Source organism: Plutella xylostella, chromosome 5, assembly GCF_932276165.1.
Source record: "Plutella xylostella chromosome 5, ilPluXylo3.1, whole genome shotgun sequence".
NCBI lineage: Eukaryota > Metazoa > Arthropoda > Insecta > Lepidoptera > Plutellidae > Plutella > Plutella xylostella.
Genome location: NC_063985.1, coordinates 2,782,635 through 2,808,910, shown reverse-complemented (window position 1 = coordinate 2,808,910; position 26,276 = coordinate 2,782,635). Strand labels below are relative to the sequence as shown.

The window sequence follows — 26,276 nt, the reverse complement described above, 5'->3', positions numbered from 1 at the left end:
ACAAAAAATAAGTTTCTTATCTATAAATCATCACATACATCTTTATTAACAATCATATTGAATTATTTCAAGTTTATATTAAGTCAAATTCTTAAATCTTAGCTTCTTCTTGAACTAATTTTAAGATAAGCACGGACACTGAGAGAGGACGAGAAGATGGTGTAACACGAGGTAGAGCTGGGCAAAAAAAATAAGGACATCTTAGGGCTATCGGAGAGCGGTGATGCGGGTTCGAATCCCGGTGCTGACATGTACCAATTAGTTCTTTTAACTTAAGTACAATGTATACCATCACTCTTACGGTGAAGGAAAACATCGTGAGGAAACCTGCATGTCTAGATTTTGCACATCTAGATATGTGAACCCACCAACCCGCAGTGGAATGCCAGCATGGTGGGAAATGGTCCAAGCTTAGAAAGACAGTTTAGATCTTGGGGTTATGCACAAAGATTCCATTCGAGAGAGCCAGGTGCAGGCACTGACACCCCCACACAGAATATACTAGAATAGGGCTATCGGAAATCCTTAGAGAGAGACACGATGACCCTGAAGTCTGGCCACATGCTCTACCATCGGGAGGGTAACCAACTGTCCCAAGGTGGCGTAGGATTTCTTGTCAACAAGATCCTTGTCAACAAGTTAGTGGAGACCAGTAGTGTGTCGAATCGGGTAGCGTACCTTGTACTTAAACTAACCGAGAGGGATTCCTTGAAGGTCGTACAAGTATATGCACCAACCTCGACACACTCTGACAGAGAAGTCGAAGCAGTATAGTTACGAAGATATCTCTAGGGCTATCAAGTGTACTGCTAAGACCCAATACACCATTGTGATGGGGGACTTCAACGCCAAAGTGGGAGTACAAGAATGCAAAGAATTGAGGGTAGGACCCCATGGCTTTAGTAGCAGAAATCGGAGAGGGCAAATTCTTCTTGACTTCCTCGAATGAGACAGACCAGAATGGGCTGTACTTGAAGAATTCTTTCTATGAGAAACATCCCCGGAGGAAGTGAACATGGTCAAGCCCCGATGGTGTAGGACGAAAAATGAAATTGATTTCATTATAACTGACAAGCGGCACATATCCAGAGATGCCTCAGTGATTTACACAATATGATTTATACATTTTAAACTGGGAGTAATCACCGACTTCTTTAGGCACTCTGAATATCAACTTCAAGCCGGAGAGAAGACTGATGAAGCAGGCCCTTCGTCCCACGCTGCACCAAATTGAAGTTGGCATGGCAGCACCAGCTTCCAAAGAGAACAACAGAGCCGTTTATAGTGAAGTGAAGGCTGTTTGTGGGCTGGGCCACCATTATCTTGAAGAGATTTTAGCATATATCCTGAAACATAAAATAGTTCTCAGTAACTGACCATGTAGTAACTGGCCACTAGAATACCTATGCCAGTTACTACTAAATATTGAACGATTTTTACAAAATTTTTACCACAGAAAATGCTATTTAAAACCAAGGTAATAAGCTGTATTTTAAGTTAATTTACTTGCAAGTGTAGCAAATTGGGGTAACTGGCATAGGGGGGCCAGTTACTAAAAATACTATAAAACTGGAACCAGTAACTGGCCAAGTCGAAGAATGCAATAAAAAATCAAATTAAGGATTAAATCAGTACAAATTATAATTGCTTACCTCAAAATCTATCGTTGTCACTATTTAAAGTCACTCACAGAAGCTGGGGACAAAAAATATCGCCTCTCGAAATAATGTCTTCGCTTAACGTTTTCTTAGCGCACAATCATTAAAATTTTAACAGACGCACTGTCGCCGACTGTCAGAAAATTGCGGGTATTTTGAAGACCAATCCTTCAAGCGGAATGAGTGTGAACTAAAATGAACGACAACTTACTAATGGTTAGTGTCAAGCTGTAACAGATGGCGTGCTGTCATCGTATTTCTTATTTTAGGCGAATAAAAAGCCGTGTGGCCAGTTATTGGGGGTGGCCAATTTCACCAGTGTTTACCCTATGTTTATTCGGCATGAAATTACTTGTCACAGGAACTGTTCGAGTCAAACATTATTAATGCTTGGCTCAAACACTATAGGTATTTGATGAAAATATCGATAACGCTCAACATTCACGTGTTTGTTGAGAGAAAACATCAAATTGAAACTATAATATGAGTAAAACCAGAAAGCATACCTCCACCAAAGGTTCACAAACCTGCATCCCAGTAGGCGGTTCATTGGTAATCTTGATCGAAGACTCCAGGATGCCCTGCGGTATGATGTGCGCGGCGGGCGTGGCGGCCGGCTCAGCCGACATGAACAGACGGAAGTCTGGGTGGCAGCCCGTCTGGAAACTCTCCATCTTCTTCTCGAGGCTCGGCAGCCATCGGTTCACTAAATGGATGTTCTGGGAACATTTAAAATATGAGGTTAGTTAATCACCACTCCTCGAGGTTGTAAGAATCAAGCACCTATCCAAAACTGCCTCAGAAATTTACGAAATTCGACTCAATAACGATTATATTTTCCGAAAAATATTCATTGTATCGGAAATATTATAGTATTATTACTATTACATAAGCAAAAAATACTTACCCTTTCTTTGCTGCAATACTACTAATAATAGTAGTATTGCAGCAAAGAAAGACTAAGTTTTTTTGCGTTATCCATAATCCATATTATTTTATTTACAGAATATTTACCTGCAGTACAACCCAATGCCCCTTCGCAAATGCCTCGTCCATGGCTGCCTCAGCCACAACCTCCTGTCCTTGTCCAAGCGACACGTTGTGAAAGTTCCCATTATCAGCTGTAAAGCCCATGACCTTGCCTAGAGCCTCCACGTCTTTCAGAGGATTCACTCCAGGGGATAGAATGAAGAATATTGGAGTAGACGAACTGGTTTCCTCGAATGACTTGCTAAACTCTACCGTGCGGTTTTCCACGTATTTTCCACCCATTTTTTCTTCGATGAAAGCTCTGGTAAATAATAAAATTCATTAATAGGGAATAGATCTTGGACATGAAAATATACTGTATGAAATGGAATAAGAACTACTTACGCTACAGCGTATGTCATTCTATCAGGTCTCAAAGCTCTCAACATGCAGAGTCTTTGAATTGCTGTTTTGTTCTTCCATTCCTGCGTAGCCAAATAAAATAATTGAGATTGTAGGTCCCAAAATACGCCCTCATGGCCTTTTATGGATGACTTATTATAAAAACTACTAATTTCAGATTTACATTGGTACAGGAGATTTTATCTATTACAGCTTCATTTTTTTACATTTAATTTGTAGATTAGGCTACAAAATGTAAGAATGTGCGGTCAATGATACTTATATGATATGGCATGCGTGGTCTATGATAAGAACTATGTTTTGTCTCTTATCAATTCATATCACGCATTATCTACGATAACATTTTTACAAATGTTTTAGGCGTTTTTTAGTAGTATCACATCACTCAAATCACTAAGACCGGTTGATCAAGTGAAACAATCAAGACTGAAGCCCAAACTATGTCTACGAGAGGAATCAAGTTTAACACGAAACACCTAAGAAAAGGTGATCCACTCCCACCCTACACTGGCAAGCTTCGTCTGTACAACATGCGCTACTGCCCCTTTGCTCAGCGCACTGTGCTCGCACTCAACGCTAAGAACATCGACTATGAAGTCATCAACATTAACCTCTTCGACAAACCCGAGTGGCTCACCAGCAAGAGTGCATTCGGCAAAGTACCATCGCTAGAAATCAAAGAAGGCCTGTCCATCTACGAGAGTTTGGTAACAGTGGAATACATCGATGAAGTGTACCCTCAGAGACCCTTGCTGTCGAAGGACCCCGTGCAAAGAGCTTTAGATAAGATCATTGTTGAAGCGAGCACACCGATTCAGAACCTGTACATCAAACTGATCAGGTTTCCCAAAACTTTCACAGAGGATACAGTCACAGCGTACAACAAAGCCTTAGAATTCCTTCAAGAACAGCTGAAGATCCGTGGTACGAAGTTTTTCGGGGGGGATAAGCCAGGGTTCGTGGACTACATGATCTGGCCCTGGTTCGAGCGAGTCCTATCTTACCAGAAGATAGACTCCAGGGCCAAGATCGACGCGGAAAAGTTCAAGTTATTATTGGATTATTTGCAGAATTTGAAGCAAGATCCCGTCGTGAAGCAATATTTGATTGAAGAAGACGTTTTGTTTAAATTCCTGGAACCATACAAGACCGGCGGCGAGCCTGACTACGACTTAATGTTGGATGCATAGACTGATATTAAACTGTGAGAACTATTTTGAAAGAATAAATCATTTTTATTAATATTCATTAAAAGTATTATTCAGTTATATTTCATACATTTCAGCCATTACTGGCAATAGGAGAATTGAATGTTACAGGCTAACTATTTGTTCTGTTAACTAAAATCACCTGAGGAAACTTCTCCCGTTCCGGACAGTCCATCTCCACAATCTTCTTCCATCTCTTTTGCGACGTCTCTATATCCCTGTCTAGATTTCTAAACTCGTCCTTAGTGGCTAGGGAACAGATGCCACCCCAACTGGGGTTAGACAGAAAGTCTACGGGACTGGTCACGTGCGGCTTGATCGGGAAACGCAGGAAGAAATCTAGTTCTACAGGGGATATCTCTTCGTTCATTAGTAACACCTGGAAGTTCACAGATTCGTGTAATAACAATGGTTTAACAGTATCAAGAGGTTACAGCATTCTTTAAAATGTAACATTGCATTCAGAACAAACTGTTCTTTGACAGATAGGGAGTTCAATATGTAAAACGTCCTATAACTTTTCTATGAAAAAGGGGGTAAGTGCATAAATGTGTTTTTCTCACCTGGAATGTCATTTGAGAAGCAAAAATCAGCTTATCACACTCAAAGAGACCTCTCGAAGTGTATTGAAATACTGAATAACTAATGCAATCAATAAGGTTTTTTATTCTTTGGCTGACTTCCTCAGCTGGTTCGGCTCTGGATATCGCCTTTTGGAAAACTACACTGAAAGCCTGTCGAAATAAAATTAACCATAAATACAGTAGGAAACTCAAAAAGGCTAAAAATTATATATGCGTGAGTGAAGAATCTTACCTTGAGGGAAAATTGGTAAATAGGGTTGATAGTATTCAAGTCGTTCAGGATGAAGTAGAGCAATGACGCTCTGGCGGCTGCGGGCCGATAGAATTCACGGGCTAAATCTATCTTCTGTGATGTTATTTTAGCTTCTGCCACCTAAAACAAAAGAAAAAATAATGTTTCTGTACAGCGACTTAAAAAAAACACAAATGGTGATTGGCGAACAATAGGTTACGAAATAAAACGGTATGATTATAGTAATAGTAGGTGTGGTGTTATCACCTTTCTTTCAATATCAGCAGCAGTTTTCTTCGTAGTCTCCAAATTCTCAACTAAAGCGGTATCACCGAGAATATTTTCACCAGCCGACGAAAGTCTTGAAAGGAGATCATCTTCTAACCCCTTAAGTTGGATTTTAAACTGGTTTTGCTGTTTTGTTAACTCCGCTTTTAGCTCTTCTAAATCTGGTCTTTCTGCCTTGACTACTTCAGCTAATAGTTGGTCTTCCAAGCCATCCCTGGTAACGGTAAAGTTAACCAGGGTAGTTTGAGCTTGCATTTCGGGCTTGTAATGTGGATTCGCTAACTTCGTGTGGAGTATTAGCCTGAAGTTCGTGTTGTATTCTATTTCTTTGTCACCTATCTTTATAGCCCTAGAATATGATAAATAATATCAATAACGAAACTCTTTTTCCAGATTCCAAGAGCCATCAGTTAAAATTTTATGACTATAGGTACTTTAAACACATAGGAATGATTATCTATTATCTATCACTTACTTCCCCTTTTTAATGAGATTTCTTCCCAATAAAGGATCAAGTACAGGATCGACGGTTTCCCCAATATTCTCAAACAATACAGTTTCTCCTTTTATGATAGCCTTTTCTATAGATTCTAGATAGCCTTTTTGACCGAGACGAATTACTTGCAAGGCGTCTCCGTACTTTTGTTTGATCCATTTTACACCTTGGAGCTGGAAAACGAAGGATAAATTTAGTATTGGTTGGAAAACTGAGAGATTTGATGTACTGCTTCTTGGGAAAGCTTATGCCTAAAGTGTCTAATTACTGAATCATAATTATGAAACAAATGCTAGTCTTCGAGATGATTCATACATACCTGAGGGTCGATCATGAGCGGCCATCGATCAGAATTAGACAGTATAGTAGCGTTCTCCGTGCTCATCCTATCTGACGGTAGCCCTTCGTTCTGCCACACCGCTATCGTCGTGTCATCTGTCAGCATGTTTAGAGGATCCAACCCCTCTGTTATGGGAATTGGTGGCTGAAAATATAGATTTCAGCAATAGTTACCCTATGTGCAATCACTTTCACTTGGAATTTAAATACTAGCTAAAACATCAGATGAAGTTTCTTACCTCGAGAGTTTTCATGAAAACCAGCCAATTTTTATGTAACAGATCCAATCTATATTGTTTCGTGAAGCACCCAACGTATGATATGAACGCGCAAACTAGCAGAACATCTCCCGGTAGAGTTGTATTTTGTTGCATAAAACTGTAAAAAAGGTGTTTGGAAACATTTATTAAATGCCTACTTATGCCTACAAAAAACGGTACACCACGCTTTGCTCCTTTAAATAAATAAGTTTAGATTTGTTATAAGCGTAACGATAGATGACGAAGCTCTTAAGGTGTATTACCTATATACGCATCTGCAACTTACTTAGAAACGGCCTCAGCCCACCGAACGTTTTCACTGGCCAGTCCGTTGACGAGACGATTGGCCAGCTGAATGGTTCTGTTAGTCGCATCGGCTTCTTGTTGACATTTCAGTTTCTCAGCTGTCGCCTTCTCGAAGTCTGCAGTCAACGTTGCTAGTTGCTCTTCTAGAGACTAGGGTGGATAGTAGATTTATGCATTTATTAGGCAAACTTTAGAAAATAAAATCAGAACAGAAAGTGTTCTAGGATATAATACTTCGTAAGATATAATATTAACTAAGTCTATTATAGGGAAAGGTCTTTTAACTAAACGCAGTTCAAAGGGAAAACTTACAGCAACTTTAGACTTGATAGACTTGAGTTTTTCTGTAGCAGCAGCTAATTCTGCGTTTGCTGCAGCCAAAGCCTTTCTTTTCGGCTCGACGTCGCAAAATACTTCAAAAAACTTTATAATGTTGATAACCCAAGCGCAAAGACCTGCGGCAGCTCCGGATTTCGACCTTATGAACTCTGAAAGGAGAAAATAATTTTACTGATCATTGTAATTGCTATACACCTAAGTATTACAAAATATATAAGTCGTATTTGTTTTTAAAAGTAAATAAGAAGTAGTACACGAATTATGTTATCTGTGTCTACCTGGTTCAAACTCAGCATCCTTCAGATACGGTTGTATGGCTTTGATGACATCAGGATGTATGTTTTCTTTGTCATAGTTAATTAGAGTTTCCAGAAACACGTCTACTTTGGCCATCATCATCTGCAGAACAAACATTATGCTGATACAGTTATCATTGTCACACTTCAGTTATTATTATTTAGATCTTGTATTTCGTACAATAAAAAACCTCAAGATTGAAAGCAAAACAAACCTTAGCAGATTTCCAGCTCCGGTCCTTTGGTATCTTACCGCCTGGCGCCAATAGCACCATGACAGCTGCGGTAACATTAGTCACAGCTCCAGGAGGGGATCCGAAAGACTTCAGCTCAGTCAAGTTAGCTTTGTTCAGAGTGTTCAAGGCATCTTGTGCGGCAACCAATGCCGGTTCCGCTTTTATTAAATCTTCTTCGCAGTCATGCTGCTTTTTAGATACTTCCTCGGCTATCACTGCTACTTTTTCTTCTTCCTCGTCGGCTGAAATGAGATCGAAATATGTATTTAGAATATGGTCTTAGGTAACTTAGCAAAAGTATCAAAGGCTACTGTCAGTATTATGGGGGACACAATCTATAATGATGTATCTCGAAGTAAAAAATAATAAGGTATATCAAGAAACATACTGTCTCATTACTGACACAAAGACCGAAATATCATAAAAAATAAGGTTTAAATCCAAAGCTTTACCTAGAGCTTTTTCGCTCTGCACCTTAGCAGTCTCGACTCCAACTCTCTCAATAAGTTTATCCGCAGCTTCGTTCTTCTGCTGCAACTCTATTTCTTGAACTGCTAACTTTGCTTTCAGCTCATCTACTTGGCAAGCTGTACTGCGAAGCTTTTCCAGACCATTTTCCAACCTAGAATTAAAATATATATTTATGTTTTATTTTATTTCAGTCGCAATATGCAGTACCTTATCGCCAACACTCAATTCTGCAGGTCATTTGAAACTTACCTAACAATCTTAGCCTGTAGCTCATCAGTTTTATTCCTCACAAGTTTGGAATACAAACTAATCTGTTCCAAGTAACTTTTTGGCGTAGTGTAGTTGTATCTCCTTTCATTAGACAAGTACGCTTTAGATATTGTATTCACTGACGTGTGAACATACGCCATGAATCTCGATACTGAATCACGAAGCGAAATCTAGAAGAAAGTTATAATGATAAATCACCCAGACAAACACAACTCTAGTTGATAATTTATGTTAAACATATACGACGACCGAATGGCGTAGTGGTTAGTGACCCTGACTACTGAGCCGAAGGTCCCGGGTTCGATTCCCGGCTGGGGCAGATATTTGTTTAATGACAGATATTTGTACTCGGGTCTTGGGTGTTGATATTTATATTTAGTATGTATCTACCTATTTATTTGTGTAGATATATCAGCTGTCCGACACCCATAACACAGGTTCTGCCTAGCTTGGGGTCGGATGGCCGTGTGTGAGATGTCCCCATATATTTATTTATATTTATTTTGCATTAACTTACAGGTAGAACCAGCAACTCTTCTAAGAATCTCATAGATACAGAAACCAGAGCCTCTTGTGGCCATTCGTGGAACCAATTGATGGAAGTGCAGTTGATCAAGGCTGGGAACTTTCTGGACCTGACGCGAAGAGTTGATCCAACGGGTGAGAAACAGAGGACGACCTTCAACTGTTTCCTCACACGGTCTATGAAGAACTTCCAGCAGATTTCACGAGTATCTGGCAGGCCAGCGCCTTTTACCTGTTGGGAAAGAATCATGGTCACCACCAGTAAAAATCCACGCAACCTTACCTGTGTTCTATACGTAGATAGAGAGAGGCTTTGTAAATCCATCGTATCCCTGTTTCAAGATTTATTTCTGAACATTTATTACAAACTCACCTCATTCCTCACACCAGCAATAATTTGTTCAATTTCGTCATCAGGGAAGAGATCTGACACCTCTCCAGATGCTAGCAAATCGTTGATAAGCACCAAGAACTGTTCATTGGCCACCTGAGCATCTGTCATCAGGAACATGATTCCAACATTCTTCAGACCAGTCTTGATGTAGAGTCCGGACAGTTCTTTCTAGAAAATAAATGTAAAGATAAAAATGTGAAATTAAATTCGCATCAAATAAATGTTATGTGATGACTTCATACCTTTAAGTCTGTGACACCATATCCCTTCTTCAACTGTATCTGCAACACTTCTAAACTTGATATAAAAGCAGCAAGACGAGACAATGATTGTTTTCCAGAACCTCCTACACCGACAAGCAAAGCACTGCCTCTGGGACTTTCTAGGATACGGTTTATTCTGAAAGAAAGTAAAGGATAAGTTACGAGATTTAATTACACCTTTATTTATTTCCTTCTTTATGCTTAGCAAGAGTCATTTAGAAGCTATAACATTTGGCAAGCCAATTATAATTGCCATACATACTACAGCTGCACTTATATTTTCTTACCTGCAAATATGCATCATGGCGTCTTCAAAAAGCACCAAATTCATAGCTGCAATGAGATCGTTGTAACTTGCCATGGCCTCGGTTAATAATTTGTTAAGTTGTTCCCAGGACAGAATAGGCATGTATTTAGGTTCCCCGATACCACCGGCGAAGTGACAGAAGATGTTTGGACGCTCAAATACTGTTCCTTCGTCGATATCCTAGATGAATATGAAATATTAGTTAGTTGAATGAGTTAGTTAATGTACTAAGTGAAACAAATAATAATGTTTCGGTGAGGATCTTGTTATTAGATTCAAACGAAGCAAATACAGTTTTAGAAAACAAACACTTACTTCAAAGTTCTTTTTACAAAGATCAACCTGCATTTTCAGGAATGCATCAATATCTTTGTCTTCCGTCAATTTGTCTCCGTACACTCTATGAGTCTCATGAAGCCATAGACGTATCAGGTCTGATGGATTCTCTAGACACTCATTTGTACTGAAAAGGAGACCCTGAAAACAACAGAATAAGAAAGTGAATTCCTAATTTATATTTAACAGCAGCTATGACTAATGGTCATCAAACCATGCCTAGCTCTAGTTACTCTAATTAATTTTGCTCTATGGTCAATAAAATGATTTAGAATAACTACAACTAGGCATGTTGGCATGGTTAGATGTTTGACTTACTTGAAAGATGTTAGAAAGGTCCCGCAAATTGAAGATGTAGTGAAACTTTATGGCAGTTGGTAGAAAAACTTGCGATACTTTGTTGTGTAGCGCTATTGATGCTACCACAACATTATCTGAAGTAAAATATATTATGTAAATTATTTTATGTATGTAAGACTAAGTAAATTGTTATAATGTAATTACAAATGGCAAAAAAAACTCACCTGCTAATTTAATAACATGAGGATTAATCTTCAACTCCGGATTAGTAACATGCTGACTCAATATCGAATGATAGATATTCGTCAAAGCATCTGAATTAGGAAAGCTTATTGCAAACACGCAAAAATGTCTTTGTAGTCTTGGATTTATTGTAAAACTTCCCGAAGTTGGGTTCATACAGGATACATATTGCGTATTATGTATGTCTTTGAGGGACAGTTTGGTACGGTCATACCAATGATTGTAGTCCATATGCTGCCTAATGATAGTGTGTGGTTGGACAGTGCCATAAGCATCTACTTCAGGCATGTTCATATCGTCAATGAAGTAGATAAGGGTTTTGCTGCCAGGAGGACCGTAGTTTCTACCAGCTTTCTTCTCCAAAGGCTTCTCTAAAACTTTTTGCAGCATTTCTGATGATGTGTAAAAGTTGAAAGGCACTGACTGCACAGCGTAGTTTTCGGGAAGTCTGAAAATTTTCATCAGAATTAAGTAATTATTTGTGTATTATCATGGTATAAATATATATATATAAATATATATATATATATATATATATATATATATATATATATATATATATATATATATATATATACAGGGTGTTAACTAGAATGCGTTTGAGCGGGAAATGGGGGTTAGTATTAGTCTAACCAAGCACGTTTCTAAGAAAAAAAACATCAGAATCTCGAATATTTATGTTTAAAGTCTAAAGTAAAGTGGAAAGTTTTACCTTAATCAAAAACATGGTCACCCTACACAAACACATAACCAATGAGACATTCGATTGCAAAAGAACACACACTGTAAATTTGTTATCAACTTCACTTTTCATAATTTATTTGATGTAACTATGATTGTAATTAATTACACAGTAGGTAATAACAATTGTTAAATAAAATTGAAATTATTCATGGTGATTAATGATATACTAATCAACAATTAAACAGCTGATTGTCATAAAGTTTGATAGATCGTACAGAATATAATTTATGACTTTCTAGGAGCTCAGAACAATAATTAAACCTTTTTACTCAGAATAAGGTAAGCGTTTAGTATTCACCCTTGATACTCACCACATTTTATTTTTCTTTTATTACCTAAAGATGCGTACAGACCGGCCCAACGAACGCCCACCGATGGACATTTATCATACATAATACAGGGGCAGATTGATAAAGATAAAGATAAAGATAAGATAAAGATAAAAGATAAAAATTTATTTATTGTAAACATGGGTATACAAAATGCTGTTACAAAAATATCATAGGTAGTTCTCCATGCTTTGCACTATACAGTACGTACAACTTTTTGCTTACACTTTAAAATTCATGCAAATTGAGCAACGAAGGTCAACAAAACCCGTTCGTTGGCGTTCGTTTGGCCGGTCTGTATGCAGCTAAAGATAAAAGACCACTATGCATAACAGGATGATAACAGGGTCTACTTCAATGACGAATTGGTTTACTTACACTCGCTCATCTCGATTTGTGTTGTGTACTTGCGATTGAGACGTCTTTGATGACGAATAGTACGGAAATCCTCATAATAAGTATGGCCTCACTTTAAATACCAGTAGAATAATAACAGTCTTGCGTATCATAACCATCGAGTATTTATGATAGTCATTACCTTCTCTGTGGATCTAGTCTGTCAGTCAGTCATTGTTGTTTACTTGTTTACAATCATTTTTTACAATTATTACCTAAAAGGGAAAAGGTACCTACAATTCTATCTTTTGATTACCAAGCCTTGTTCCTCATTTCGTTTTATGTTGTGCTGTGCTGTGAATACGTGTGACCTATGTTATGAAGCATAAAATGAAAATGTTCTGTATTCATAAAAGATAATTGTGTATCAATAAAGTGATACTTATGGAGTAAAATGAAATGTCTACAATGGATTGGGTACTTTGAGTACCCAAAATCTCGGTAGGTACCTTGACGATGTGGCTCCACGAGTGTGGTGCAGATGCACGCATACTTTTTTATTGACCTTGGCTTTGAATTGTTTGGCCTTGATCTTGGCTTTCAAGTTCATGGTCATTCTGTCAAACGTACCTAAACCTGAATAGGGTGACTATGAAATTTTAAAATGTACTAAATAAAACTGTTTTATGTTGGTCAGCTTAAAGCAAATAAAATACGTTTTTTAATGTCTTATCGTGTTCAGTATCATCAGCTGTATCTACCATTTCCCGCTCCAACGCAATTAAGTTAACACCCTGTATATATATATATATATATATATATATTATTTATTTTGTATGGTATAGTACTTATACTTACGTCTGCAGTTTTTCATTGACCAGAACAGTTTTGCCACATCCTGCACCTCCTACTAACATGACTGGATGTTTGTTTTTCATCAATAGGTCTAAAAAGTATCGTATTCTGATGGTCTCCGCTGTTGGTACCAAAACAGCCTAAAACAAAATTCATAATTTTAAGTATGTATCTAAGGGCGACTTACACCAAAGCTTTAAATCTAGATTTAGTGTCTAGTCAATCCATATAAATTTATGGCATTAATCGAGATTTAACGCTAAATCAATTTAATATTTGGATGCATGTCGCCCGTAGATAAAAAAATATAAATAAAGTATGGATATACTATAACGGATATATATATAACGGATGTTATTAATTCTACCTGCAAAGGTATATCTGGATCGAGTTCGAATTTTGGTACCTTTTCGGTCCAAGGTACAAACTGTTTGGTTTCAGGATCGATGTAATAATCGAATACTGTTCCTCCGGTTGGAAACTTCACGTACTTGAACTCATTTACCCACCATTTAGTGAATTCTGTAAACGATTATCAAAATTGAATGAGTTAAGAAAATCCAGGTTTCCTTACTTTACCAAACTTAGGTGCTTAACCAGATGGGACATGATGTTATGTTATATCAAATAAACGTACCAACTCTGTAATCTACAGCTGTATCTTGAAACATGGCTGACCCGAACGCCCAAACACATGCAAAGGCAAAGTAGATATCGTGCCATTCTTTAGGACAATCTGCTGGAGTATTCTCCGGTACAAAAAGGCAGTGCAACAAATGGCATAGCATCTGGACATGGGCCATTTCCGCTATCGGCGTGATCTTTTTGAACCTCGTTCTGACAGTTTCGAGACATTGCGGAATGTATTTATCGAATAGCATCACTAGGTTTGATTTTTCAGATGGTATCTTCCTTGTCTCTACCCAGCTCGTAACGTATCTAAAAAAAAAACATTGAATGTATGTATTACTTATATACTTTTCCGCCAGGATTTGATAAATCAACCTGTAGTGACTCTTAACTTATGTACTTACGGATTCCATCCCAAATCTTGAGGATTGATATACAAAATTCCAGCACGAGAAACTGTAGCAGGTGTAGCAGTTCTAAGGTTAGAAATCTCGAACATCAGTCGCATAGTTGGAGTCAATGCTATCCTCTCATTGCTTGCAAGTGTTAAGATTTTATTATCATCCATCACTGTGTTTAAAGATTCAATCCACATAGGATCTATGTCACCGTCTAAGACTATCCATTTCGGATTTTCCCCAACTAAATTTGCTTGATCCCTCATAATAACTGAGAATAGCCCATCTTTCCACTCTCTGGTTGCTGGATTGATGATGCCAAATAATTCATCGTTGGTCACTGCTTTAGGATTAAGATCATTAAACATTGGTTTCTTTCGTAAATTTTGATATGTCTTGAATAAGGTTTTCCACACTTGTGTCTTGCCGGTACCTGCATTACCAACAATAAAGATTGAATGTCTAACTTCAAGTAGCTCTTCAAGCTGAACTACTTTAAGAATGAAGTTGTCCTCTGGTTGGAGTGACAAGTCCATTGCAGCTTGTTTGACAGTTCTTTCAAACTCCAAGTCCCGCTTTCGAGGGACTTCCAGAGCTGGGAATAGGTCACCAATAAGACCCATAAACACTGGCATATCATCTGTCACTATTTTGGGAATATTGAAGTCTCGTAAAGCTCTCATAAGCACTTCTTCTTCTGGTCTTCCAGGGTCACCACGCTATAACAGAACGGGATTTATTTATCTATTCTTTATTTATATATCTATTTATTTAACCGAATATTCATATCATATTTGGATGCATACCTTCAAAGAACCAGCTACTACCAAAACAGACTTAATAGCTCTTAGACCCCAATCATAATGGTCTTGTTTTGACAGCAACTCTTTACACAACGTATACAAAGTAATGAACTTCCTTGCAAGAATTCTGGCTTCCTGAAACCCTTCAGCCACCAACATGATTTCACAGATGAGTTCGAAATCAGGAACCACCATAGCGCATGGACGGAAAAGAGCCTTCAAATTCTCTGGAAGTTCAGTTCTGCCAGCATAACCAGGGTTCATTGTAATAAATATTCCAACTGAAGGGACTAGAGCTATAATTTCTCCCATGAAATTGAATCTCTCTTTTTTATCCCTGAAATATTCAATCACACATTGAAGTTTTAATATGGCGACCTTGGAAAACAATCATAAGGTTTTCCCTCAAACATTACCGTATAGCGTCTTGGACTGATTTAACTTGTACAGCAACTACAGACAATACTTCCACTGATATCCTATTGAACTCATCAAAACATCCCCAAGCCCCAGTTTGCGCCAATCCTTTATAAATGTTACCACAAGACTGAAAATGATCAAAATGTCTTAATATCGTGGTACAATATCAAAATCAATCAATTACAAAAACAATTTCTATGAAAACAAAGACTTTTAGATAGACTAACCTGATAGTCCATCTGTTCCGAACAGTTGAACACATAGACCATAATACCTAATGCTCTGCCCAAATCTTTTGTGGTTTCAGTTTTGCCAGTACCAGCCGGGCCCGCTGGGCCTCCACCCATGATGAGATGAAGAGACTGTAATGGACACAAATAAATGTTATGAAGATGTAGTTCTGTGAATCATCTTTAATTTATGGACTAGTACCCACGTTCAAGATTAGATTTTGTACCTGAGTCAATGTAATGTAGCAACGATCAGTCAAAGGAGTGATTACCAAGCGAGGAGTATTACCCAAGTATTCATAGCTGTATATGAATTGAGCGTCACAAATGTTGGCAAAGCAATGGTATTCTTTCTCGTCCCATCTGTAAAATTACTTCATAATCAATCAATTACCTAAGTCAACAAATTATTATAAAGGTTAAATTATTGGTCTCTTAATTATTATAATACTTAATGCCAAAACGAAACATGACAATGATCGTGATTAAGATGAACATGAGTAAAAATAACCTTTAACAAAAATGTGCTGATGACATCTACTTCTAGGTTTAAAACCTGTGTCTCAGTTGCGATTGCCACTGGAACGCTGATCCAGCTTCAACCTTCGCTTGTATCATCTTGCTCACAACATCTCTTGAATGCACATCTATGGTACAGATTGTCATAATTTTCTGTCGGTCTTGCTTACTAAGCTCTCCAATCAGAAGAGTAATCAAGGTGCTGAGCTGAGCAACTTGTTTTTTGTAGTAGTCCTTTAAAGCATTATCATAGCCTTCTTCTAGTCTGGCAAAAGCTATATTAACTTCAGTGGTCCACCAGATCTGAGTGCCACAAAGGGAGACTTGGGCCATGAAGTCGAAGAGCCATTGGTCGCGAGGCTTCTCTTCATATGTTACGATAGCTTCTCCAAAGTAATGACGTATTGTCGAACGCATTATGTCTTGGAGTCTATTTAACCAGATCTCTACCTATGGAAGTACATATTTATCAAGGAAATTATTGTGGTAAGTATGTTGGAATGTTCATCACTATTTCGTTAATAATACATGCACACTTACTGGTCCAGTGCAATCACAAGTACCATGAAATGGCACTAATTCACCATCTTTTGCTATCATACCGGACGCTACTTTCTCAGCCGGATTATCAGATTCAATAAATTTCAATTTTGCTATAGAATCAAATAGTTTTGTGAGATGCCTGTAAAATTATAAGTTAATAGTTAAATTATATAGTTGCAGATAACTGTCCATGAAAGTAGACGCTATAACTTACCTAATAACCAATTCAGCTTGGTTACCATTAGACAAAATATCCAGCAGATCAGCAGACGATACAAAGTAAAATCTGGGGAAAGCTAATCTCTTGGTTTCCAAATATTCAGCTAAAGCTTTTTCGCAAATGATCAGGTCTTTTTGTAGACCATCAAGGTTTTCCACCAAGCCCTCTTTGTTTGTGGCTTTCACTACATTCGGTGTTTTCGACATTTCCTTGGAAAGGATCTAAAATATAATTATGAATTGTGACATGTCAATTAATGTAAAGTAAAATCAATCTGGAAGACATTAGAAGTTTCTTATAAATTACCTTGAATTCAGCATCAATTCTGTCAAATCTAGCTGAATCATCAGGAAGCTGCTTTCTTATATCTTCAGAACTCATAAAGATACTTTCTAAATGAGTCCAAGTTCTTTGCACCTCAAACCACAGTGATATAACTTGATCAGCCACAGATAGTTTTTCTTGCCAACCAGAAACTTCTTCCAAGAAGTGCGCTATGAACTTCGATGTTATTAAATTTTGGAGTTGGACCTAAAAAATCATAGAATTGATCAATTTCATATCTTCAAGAAAATCATATCTTAACATGTAGAACTAAAAGAAAACAAAAAATACTAAAGCATTTTCAATAAACCAAACGTTACGAAATATACCTGGTTCTCTTCCAGGGTCTCAATCAGCTCTTCACTGGCTCTCAACAGAATGCATTGGGTTCTTGGATGAACGTCTTGTTCAAACTCCATCCCACTCCAAGTGTTGTCCAAGTCTTTTAGAGTCTTCTCCATGGACATTTCCTTGACGGCCTTATCCACAATGTTCTTGACTTCTTCTTCACACTCGTGCAGGTTTAAAGCTAGTAAGTCTGCTAGGGTGGTATTCGCATCCATAACGATTCTTACCTAGGTAAGTAGATGATTGTGGATGAAACATTTAAAGCAAAAGATTTATGCAGTTACATACGTATCATGTTACAAATGATCAACAATACGTTACAGATGACAACGAAACATGAATTTATTTACAAATCAAAATATTTACTTTAAAACTTTTAGTAAACGACTTTTTTTCTAAAAGAAAATTATATCTAATTTCTAATTTACTAAAAATAAGATAATATGAAGGATAACATGAGTTATGAATATTTTATGAATCACATTAATAATAATAATATACAATCCCATTTAAAATAGAGAAAGGTGCTACTACTAAAACTAATCAAACATTTAACATGCACTTGAAACATACTATTTATATCAAATACATCACACAAAGCTAATGCTAAACATTTGTCCATACTTACAGTGAGCTCTGGTGGCAATGCGGCTAAGCTCTGTGAACCACAAACATATTCACATTCCCCAAACATGTTCATTACAAATCACACAAACACAATGCACCATGGTTCATAATAACGCAGCCAATTTTACAGCAAAATCAAGTAAGAACTGTACAATCCAAAAGTTTCATGGAAAACACATGCATACTTTATGGTATCATGCTTGCAAGTGGCATGCTATTTTTATAAGTATGTTGTACATGTACATATTATAAATAGTATGGATGCATAAGTATTATTCTCAAAAACATACAGATATACAGAACCCAATAAACAATCCAATCTCGGTGAGCAGTCCGTAAAACAGTCGTTAGAGAATAAATGTACAAGTAAAATTGATATTTACAAAATATTTTGGAATTTTGTACAAGAGGTACCAACAAGATTATGTTACAAATATTCCACAATTTTACCTTAGTACTTCTCATTAGCTGATCCCAATGCCGTTCCCGTATAGCAGGATTTTGTAGTTCACCAACAGCTCTTAGCGAAGTTAACATGTTTTTTACTGTTGCTTCCAAGTTGGTGTAAGTATCCCAACTAAAAATACATTTATGTTCATTCATAAAATATACCAATCAATTCTAATAGAAACTAGTCGAATATGACATTTCTACGAACCTTCTCATTTCTTTATCTAAAAGACGGATTTCTTTTGCGAATTTCTTACATTCAATGTCCATGTTTTCTACATCAATTTTCCTCCATGGCGTCGTCTTCCAATCCTCAATGCTAGTTCTGACTATGCATACATAATCCCAAAGTTGCTATTCACAAAGATATAAAACGTTTATTAGTATACCTAGCAGGTATTGTTTTGTTTCATTAATAAATTTAAGTAATGTTGGTTGCAGATGGTTACCTTTAACATTCTTAGTTCTTTTCTGCACTGCTTCAGTAACTTAAATTCTGGAATGTTAACTTCGAATAAGGAACCGGATTCTTGTATTCCCTTCATTTCATCCTCAAGATGCGTCAGCTCAAAGTCAACTCTGGACATTAGAGCGTAAGGATCTTCACAATCATATTTGAAGAACTAAAATATATTTTATACATTACTATACTAAAATATATTTTATACATTACTATACTATATCCCCACTGCCCCAGCAGTGGGGACGTAATGGGTCGTGATGATGATGATGATGATACTTAAAAAAAATGAGACATTAATAAGTTTTTTGAAATGTATACATACTCACATCATATCGTTTAAATACTTCTCGGTAGTAAATGATATGAGAATCGAAAATGGCAATCTTTTTCCTGATACAAGATACTTCAGCCGCTTGCAATGGAGCCACCTGCTGCTTTACCGTCAGAGCTAGTTTCTTTGTAGCTTGCCATTGCTCCGGTAATTCCTAAATATGCAATACATTCGTGTTATGATAACACTTTTTTGCCAAACACAAACATACACATTAATTATTTTTAATATTGTGTTTACCTGCAAAAGTACATTAACCTCTTCCGGTATATCCATGTCATAAAACTTCAACAATTCAATGGTCTCTGTGAGAGGTTGGAACATATCATCAGTTGTTACTGCTCTATCCTTGACGTGCATCAGATATCCCATCACCGTCACTAGGGCCTCGTAGTCACCTTCAGGCACTGGCTGAAGTAACCCTAGAAACCCACGACAGTTTTATGCATTGTAATGTCCGATAGTTCTCCTTTTTTTCACTACAGTGACCAACCCTAGTCTAGCTATTTTCTTTATTACCGACTCGATAAAAATATTTTTTCACTTATGACAAAAATAACTTTATTGGACCTAAAATACAAAAAAAAAATACTCGCCTTCGTCAGCCATCCTAATAAAGTTGCCGAGGTCAGTGAGACTAGACGTGACGTTGTTGACCAAATGCTCCTTATACATGTTGCCCCATTTCCTCACAGTATTCAGTAAAGCTTGACGAAATGGTCTGACGTCCACCTATATTAAAACAAAAAACTTAAAACATCACTTTTTACAAAAGGTTCAAATGTAAAAATTATTTTAAATGTTTGTAAATCTTACTTGAAACCAGCAATTAAATATTTTGAAAGGCTCCATCTCTTCAATATCCATGAAAAGGTTTTCATAATGGTCGATTTGTTCCCTAAAAGCTTCCATCTTTGGAGTGTTCGGCTGAGGTCCTTGATAATCTTTATCATCCGTGCCAATCTTATCGATTTCATCCGGAGTTAAGATCCTACCGTATGTAAGAAACATTTCCATAATAACGTCACGTTCTTCTAGCCAAAGGTAAGCATAGTTCTCAAATGTTTTACAGAAGTCATTTGCATCTTCTATAACCTGTAAATAACCATATTTTATAGTATTCTATCTCAGTGGCGTGAGTGGTGAGTGTTAGTTGTATAATGCCATCTGTGATATTACATCTGTCGGCATAATAATCACTACTTACTCTATCAATCCCGTTAAGAATATCTTCTTTCATGTCATTTATGTCTTCACTTCGAACTATCTGCGTCTCGTAAGAGTCTTTTTCTCGAGGATTAATTCTTTCAACCAATGAAGACATCTTTACTACATCGTTGATCAAACTTTTGACCATGGCCATGAAACCTTTCTCATCAGTTGGATCTAGGCTTGGTGCAAACACCATGTCTGGTTCTAATAATTCCAATTGGGCTTGGAAAAGAGGAGCTAATTTATTTTTGGGGTCCATGTGTTCACAAATGTAACCCAAACTGTAAATGGTATGAAAATATTTATAATATGCAATCAGACTCTATGTTACGGAAAATAGGTGAGTATAATTATTTAAAAAAATATAACCTGCAAGCAATACACTTAAACAAAGCTTCTTCAATCATCTTATCGATAAATGCAACATAGTTGATCCATATCTCGCTGTCCTGATTGTCTTGCATATTGAAAAGTTGCATGTTCTCATTCAATAGTTCTTTGATACGAGCTGCAGTAGCTTGAATATCTCCATAACGTTTAGTTGTTCTATCTTGTCTTTCGTCTAAATTTAGTAATGTTTCCTGAGACAAAATAAATAAGTTATACTTAAAACTAATATTGTGGAGTAGGTCGACGTCAAGTTTTAAGCAGATATGAGACAGAATCTTTATGATGTGCGCCAAAAGGTTGTACGTACATGTATCATGAAAATTACTTTGATATCTTACCTTTTTACCTTCTTTTCGTTCGAACAAAGGAAGGCTAGACCATACAGTCAAGTCAGACTTCATTTCTTTCAGATTATCCTGAATTTTAGACATTCTGTCATAGAGGTTGCCGACCAATTTATGAAGCTCTTGGAGATAGTTCCACAAGTCTGAAGAATAAACAATATAGTCTTAACTTCTGAAATTTTGAACCAGATGTATGTATTTTTGCTATCCAAAGTTTAGACTTACCTTGAGAATTCCAATTTAATTCATGCTGAGCCATCTCAATTCTTTGGTCTATAGCTTTTATTTCATCTTCTACGAGATCAAACTCCACTTTCTGGCTATCTCGTCTGATTTGGTTGTACCAATCAATAGTAATACCCAGGTTGATTCTATACTGACGATATGTTTCATATTTATCGTACAGTTGTAAACTTTCTCCTGATAACGAATTCTCGACATCAGGGTTTGTTTTTAGATGGCGGACTTCTTTCATAATGTCTAGCAGCTAAAATATTTAATTATAGTTAAGAAAACGAAGTTATACCTACTTTCAATCTACCCAATCGTAATCACTAATATTAATTTTACATACCGTTGGACTGAAATTCAGAACCAAATCTCCACCTTGTCGAGATAAAATCATTTTGTTTGTATTTTCATCGATCAATTTCGGAACATTAACGGTCCAATCGTTGAAATACTTCTTTTTGAACGCGTCTATTTCCTCAATCAAATTATCGTACCTCGTAAAGATTTTCTTCGCCTCATCCGTATCTTTGATCCTAGAGGAAAAATGCTACATCGGAAACTTGTCTATACAGCAGTGGTCAAAAGTGAGCGCACCCGTTAACTACCTACTTTAAAATATATACTGGATTTATTAAAATTGAACAGGTGCCAAAACAAAGAATACGTTACTGAAAAGTCTCAAACTACTCTACACTGTGATAGCAAAGTGCTCAAGAATAAGAAGGGAAAACCTCACAGTGGAGTGGAGACATTAGAAGATGGCACGATATTTCATAAACGGGGGAAGATTATAAGCAAATACTCAGCTTTCGCAATTGCCCCACCCAGATACACTTACGGGTGCGGCAAATTGCGAAAGCTGACTATCGGCTTGGTGATCCTGGCGGCCAGGGTCGTCATGTACAGCAGCCCGCCGGCCACTGGGTTCAAGTACGCGTCCACTTCCATATGGCCATATTTTTCCAACCGGTGCGATTGCTCTCGAAATAATTCCTAGAATAACACATTATTTTGTAGAAACTTTATTTATGGTCCAGTCAATCAAAAGTAAAATAGAGTATCAGTCTTACTTCACATATTGCAATTTCCTGGTCCAGCATGTTGATTATTTCGACGTATTTTGCAGTGAATTCGTTTTTGATCAGAGGTCGCTCTAGAACTGATCCCACTATTTCGATTAACTGGAATGAAAATGAGGTTCAGGGAAGCTACTAAATAAAACAATATTAAGCAGTTAATGTCACAGATTATATCTAACTGTACCTTGAAAATGGCTTCTAATGTTGATGCATTATCGAACGACTCTACCAAAACTGTTGAAAGCTTCAAGTCTAAATCAACAATGTTATCCTGAAACTCTTTGAAATCATCATTGAATCTGTCATCATCAGGATCTAAGACATCATAAGATTTGGAAGCAAACGCATGAAAATACCCTTCGAATTCTGCAGAAATGTCTCTAATTTGTCCACTCAAGACTCTGCCTTTCATGCCACCGATCTCTATCTTTTCCAGCTTTTGGAACTCTAGAACTGTTTTGAAAAACCACTGTATTGTATTGAGCCGGGCGGAAAAATTATTCATTCTCTCAAAAACTGCGTTAGGGTGGAAAGTCCAAGGTATAATGAGTCTTCCCTCAAAATACTTGCTAAGGTTTTCTTTGAAAAAGTCAAAAGTGGTTCTGAATCTTTTTATAATGTTGATGGTAACTTGTATTCTTTGCGTAGCTTCATCAATATCACTATGAAACAAGGTGCTTGGATCTAAACATTTTTTAGCCTGTAAATATAACATAAGAAATTATAACAATTTCATGATCATATTATACAACCTTTGATATACGATATTTTTACCTAGAATCTAGCTACTTACCTGATAAATCAGCAGATTACATATCTGCTTCAACAAAACCATCAGTTTTGAGGAGCTACAGTAATACTTGGAATCCCTCCACACCATGCAAATAACGTGAAACAGTGGTCGGAAAAGCGGCTGACATTCTGTAAAGTCTGTATCTTCTAACGCCTGAAAATGTTTGACTAGCGTCCTAAGATAAAGGTCGATTTCTTGCGCTTCGGCTAACGCTGTAAGACAAAATGTTAATTTACTACTTTTCTCAGTAAGGTAAATAATATTTTGGTTTATTAAGTTTGTAAGTTAACCTTACCAGACACAATATTCTTGAAGAGCCGACTGAAGCAAGGGTAGTAAGCTGAATTAGTCTTCTCCAGTATAACTGCCATGCAGCGAACTCTATCGCTCCGGAGTTGATCATAAATGTAGTTTAGATTACTTAGTCTAGATTTCCAGAAGGCTATCTCTGAAATTAATTAAAATAGCATGATAACTAGGTATGTAGTACATCTACAGTAGATATAAAACCTAGCATAGAAGGTAATTTTCTTTTTGTACACAATTCACTAATAGGTTGAGATGTTAATTTCACTTCTATACGTTTCCCAGATACGATCGAAGCTTTTAAAATCATTTAAGTATAAAAACAACTAACCAACAGTAGGCAATGGATTCTGTCCATTCTCGAAGGCTTCCGCCGAGTCGTCCATCATGACGTCATTGATCTGCTGGGCCCACTTGATGACCACACCCTCGATGGCGCTCTTCAGGTATAAGTCCACCTCTTCACCACGAAGTAACTCCTTTTCAGCTTCGTATACCAGCTCTACGCCTACCGGCATTGGTAGGACCGTTTGACCGTTTACTTTGCCTTTTACCTACGTTTGAACACAAGAGTTATAAAGCGCATTTGTGAAATTTCAGGCGTAATTTTAACTACCCAACCTGATTTTATTTGGTAACTACCTATGCATGGGCAGGGGGGAGGAAGATAAACGTGGATCGCCCTTTTGCACGATAAACAGTAGCCTTACATAATTATAACACCTATGCAATGTTGAAATTCGTTCAGAACATACCTACATGAGTTTCTTTTAGCTAGTAACTACAATACGTACATTAGGTATCATAAGAATTTAAATAATTACAAATAATTCATAGAAACTGCAGCAATAACTTACCTCATACACGGTACTTTTGAGGCTGTGTATCTGTTTCAGAATATCCTGGGAGACCACGAGCGGCCATCCTTCGTGGTTTAACGGATTCGACAGTAAGGGCACGAAAACTTCATCTACTAATGCCGCCAACTCATCTATGAGCCTTGGCGCTAGATCACCTATTAGGTACAATAAATAATACTCTAGTAATATTGCTTGATATACAAACACCATACAAACCTAAAATAAATTACATGTAACTTTACTTACCAAAGATTACAAAGTCAGAACAATTTTCCTTCGGGATAACATCAGCGCGCTTCTTCACAAAGTAAACAGCTTTATTCTTCAGGTAACAGGGAAACGATACGACTGGCACCAGCTGGGCGGCGTGGGTCAACACCACCACCAACAGTATCGGCATTGGCTTGTCCACAAAGTCCTTCAAAGTGGACCGATGCTCCTCTATTCCCAACACGCGCGTCCATTTCTCTGGCTTTAGTTTCAAAGACTTTACAGCGTAGGACCCTATGAAATCGAACCGAGGGTCCTGGTTAGACGTCGAAGGACCGGCTTGGTCCATGCTGAAGATTATGTAACTTTCATTCGCTAAAGGGTAGTGTATCCTGCGGTGGTCGGATTGTTATTGAATAAACCGCTGTGGGTAAAAGGCAGAGGCAAGCAAATGGCAAGTCACGCGAGTCGCGATGGCATGCCATTAGAGCGATGTCTCCTTTGTAACGAGCTACCGGTACAACGACGAAAATACACGTAGGGTTGGCAAATAAATTGGAGTTTTAGAAGTTCAGCATAAATGATGAAATTGTACCTCGATAGGTCGTTAGGTAGGTAGAAGTCTCTAAAGGTTGATTAATCACATTCATACAGATAATGCCTTGCAAATATGTTGCTTATCTAGATTTCTCTCCGCTTCCGCATAAATAACGTCCAATAATAGTGCAAGTGGGATACAGATCGGACCTTAGCCCATTACCAGAAAATGACCTGCCGAGATTATAATCGGATTCCATCAGATATTGCATTTCAACATGGTGGATATTATGTGAGATTGCTGTGCGGTTATTGGCAGAGAAAGTTGACACAGCATTAGATTATATTGATCTTGTCTGATCGCCTATTGTATTGTATTACAGAATTGCATTATTGGGTAACTTACGGAAACGTATAAATTTAGTATCACATACTACAATACATAGGGATAGCAATGCTGCAACTTCCATATTCTACTTGTTTAACCAGAATAGTCACAATCTGATATGGAATTACGTTATGTTAAACAATCAATAACGACTTCTGCTAAAAACCGATCAAAACCTTGCAAAATCGAGCCCAACAAATTCAACGGCAGCAAGTTTACGAGAGCTGATAAAGCGATTGTCAGGACAGATAGTAGCAGTCCTACCCTGGGCGCACGCAAGTTGCCTGTCAACCGTACCGGGCTGGTGCGGTGCCAGCCCGTCCCCGCCCCGGCTGATGACACTCACCGAGTCCCACCGGGAATAAGGTCAAATGTCACGCCGTATCGTGACCAACCTCATAGCTAAACTTTATTGGCCCTAAGTAAGTCTTTCGCGGGCCGTATTGATCCGCTGCTTTGCTGTTTTATTTTAAGTTTTCCTTCGATTCGCGAATATAAAAGCCGATTGTGGCCTGAGTTATTGGATTGGATCATGCTTGAGCTATTTGAATTAAACTGTAGTTATCTAAGCTAAATAACCTACTCTAATCGTTTGTCATGCATAATGCAAATC

The 26,276-nt window shown here is 37.5% G+C and overlaps 2 protein-coding genes across 2 annotated transcripts in view; one reads left to right on the top strand and one right to left on the bottom strand.

Annotated features, from left to right (window-relative positions):
* Nucleotides 1-25,289, bottom strand: part of LOC105392036 (dynein beta chain, ciliary) — a 35,796-nt gene extending 10,507 nt beyond the window's left edge. The window contains exons 1-57 of the mRNA XM_048633366.1: nt 24,775-25,289; nt 24,526-24,683; nt 24,000-24,222; nt 23,658-23,810; nt 23,363-23,574; nt 22,754-23,269; nt 22,561-22,671; nt 22,329-22,483; nt 21,834-22,023; nt 21,485-21,746; nt 21,254-21,402; nt 20,895-21,106; nt 20,521-20,806; nt 20,130-20,408; nt 19,910-20,045; nt 19,554-19,735; nt 19,309-19,467; nt 18,969-19,142; nt 18,728-18,873; nt 18,520-18,646; nt 18,071-18,100; nt 17,424-17,669; nt 17,077-17,301; nt 16,765-16,991; nt 16,548-16,689; nt 16,045-16,457; nt 15,716-15,851; nt 15,486-15,620; nt 15,255-15,385; nt 14,842-15,175; nt 14,042-14,754; nt 13,645-13,946; nt 13,375-13,529; nt 13,011-13,147; nt 10,725-11,191; nt 10,519-10,634; nt 10,180-10,341; nt 9,845-10,044; nt 9,537-9,693; nt 9,274-9,462; nt 8,893-9,132; nt 8,355-8,545; nt 8,087-8,256; nt 7,614-7,876; nt 7,381-7,501; nt 7,076-7,251; nt 6,744-6,913; nt 6,437-6,575; nt 6,178-6,342; nt 5,838-6,031; nt 5,342-5,711; nt 5,075-5,215; nt 4,822-4,992; nt 4,401-4,637; nt 3,033-3,112; nt 2,673-2,949; nt 2,186-2,377 (exon numbers count right to left, since the gene is read on the bottom strand). Coding sequence (XP_048489323.1) covers nt 2,186-2,377; nt 2,673-2,949; nt 3,033-3,112; nt 4,401-4,637; nt 4,822-4,992; nt 5,075-5,215; nt 5,342-5,711; nt 5,838-6,031; nt 6,178-6,342; nt 6,437-6,575; nt 6,744-6,913; nt 7,076-7,251; nt 7,381-7,501; nt 7,614-7,876; nt 8,087-8,256; nt 8,355-8,545; nt 8,893-9,132; nt 9,274-9,462; nt 9,537-9,693; nt 9,845-10,044; nt 10,180-10,341; nt 10,519-10,634; nt 10,725-11,191; nt 13,011-13,147; nt 13,375-13,529; nt 13,645-13,946; nt 14,042-14,754; nt 14,842-15,175; nt 15,255-15,385; nt 15,486-15,620; nt 15,716-15,851; nt 16,045-16,457; nt 16,548-16,689; nt 16,765-16,991; nt 17,077-17,301; nt 17,424-17,669; nt 18,071-18,100; nt 18,520-18,646; nt 18,728-18,873; nt 18,969-19,142; nt 19,309-19,467; nt 19,554-19,735; nt 19,910-20,045; nt 20,130-20,408; nt 20,521-20,806; nt 20,895-21,106; nt 21,254-21,402; nt 21,485-21,746; nt 21,834-22,023; nt 22,329-22,483; nt 22,561-22,671; nt 22,754-23,269; nt 23,363-23,574; nt 23,658-23,810; nt 24,000-24,222; nt 24,526-24,683; nt 24,775-25,087 — 12,057 coding nt within the window. The 5' untranslated portion in view covers nt 25,088-25,289. The remainder of the gene's footprint in view (nt 1-2,185; nt 2,378-2,672; nt 2,950-3,032; nt 3,113-4,400; nt 4,638-4,821; nt 4,993-5,074; nt 5,216-5,341; nt 5,712-5,837; nt 6,032-6,177; nt 6,343-6,436; nt 6,576-6,743; nt 6,914-7,075; nt 7,252-7,380; nt 7,502-7,613; nt 7,877-8,086; nt 8,257-8,354; nt 8,546-8,892; nt 9,133-9,273; nt 9,463-9,536; nt 9,694-9,844; nt 10,045-10,179; nt 10,342-10,518; nt 10,635-10,724; nt 11,192-13,010; nt 13,148-13,374; nt 13,530-13,644; nt 13,947-14,041; nt 14,755-14,841; nt 15,176-15,254; nt 15,386-15,485; nt 15,621-15,715; nt 15,852-16,044; nt 16,458-16,547; nt 16,690-16,764; nt 16,992-17,076; nt 17,302-17,423; nt 17,670-18,070; nt 18,101-18,519; nt 18,647-18,727; nt 18,874-18,968; nt 19,143-19,308; nt 19,468-19,553; nt 19,736-19,909; nt 20,046-20,129; nt 20,409-20,520; nt 20,807-20,894; nt 21,107-21,253; nt 21,403-21,484; nt 21,747-21,833; nt 22,024-22,328; nt 22,484-22,560; nt 22,672-22,753; nt 23,270-23,362; nt 23,575-23,657; nt 23,811-23,999; nt 24,223-24,525; nt 24,684-24,774) is intronic.
* Nucleotides 3,419-4,296, top strand: LOC105391501 (pyrimidodiazepine synthase). Its single transcript, XM_011562985.3, has one exon. It carries the CDS (start codon nt 3,491-3,493, stop codon nt 4,238-4,240), a length of 750 nt encoding a protein of 249 aa, XP_011561287.3. The 5' UTR covers nt 3,419-3,490; the 3' UTR covers nt 4,241-4,296.
* Nucleotides 25,290-26,276: the final 987 nt, after the last annotated feature.

Bases quoted from the DNA above. Each gene is read 5' to 3' on its own strand.
- LOC105391501 (XM_011562985.3), top strand. From the start codon at position 3,491: ATGTCTACGAGAGGAATCAAGTTTAACACGAAACACCTAAGAAAAGGT.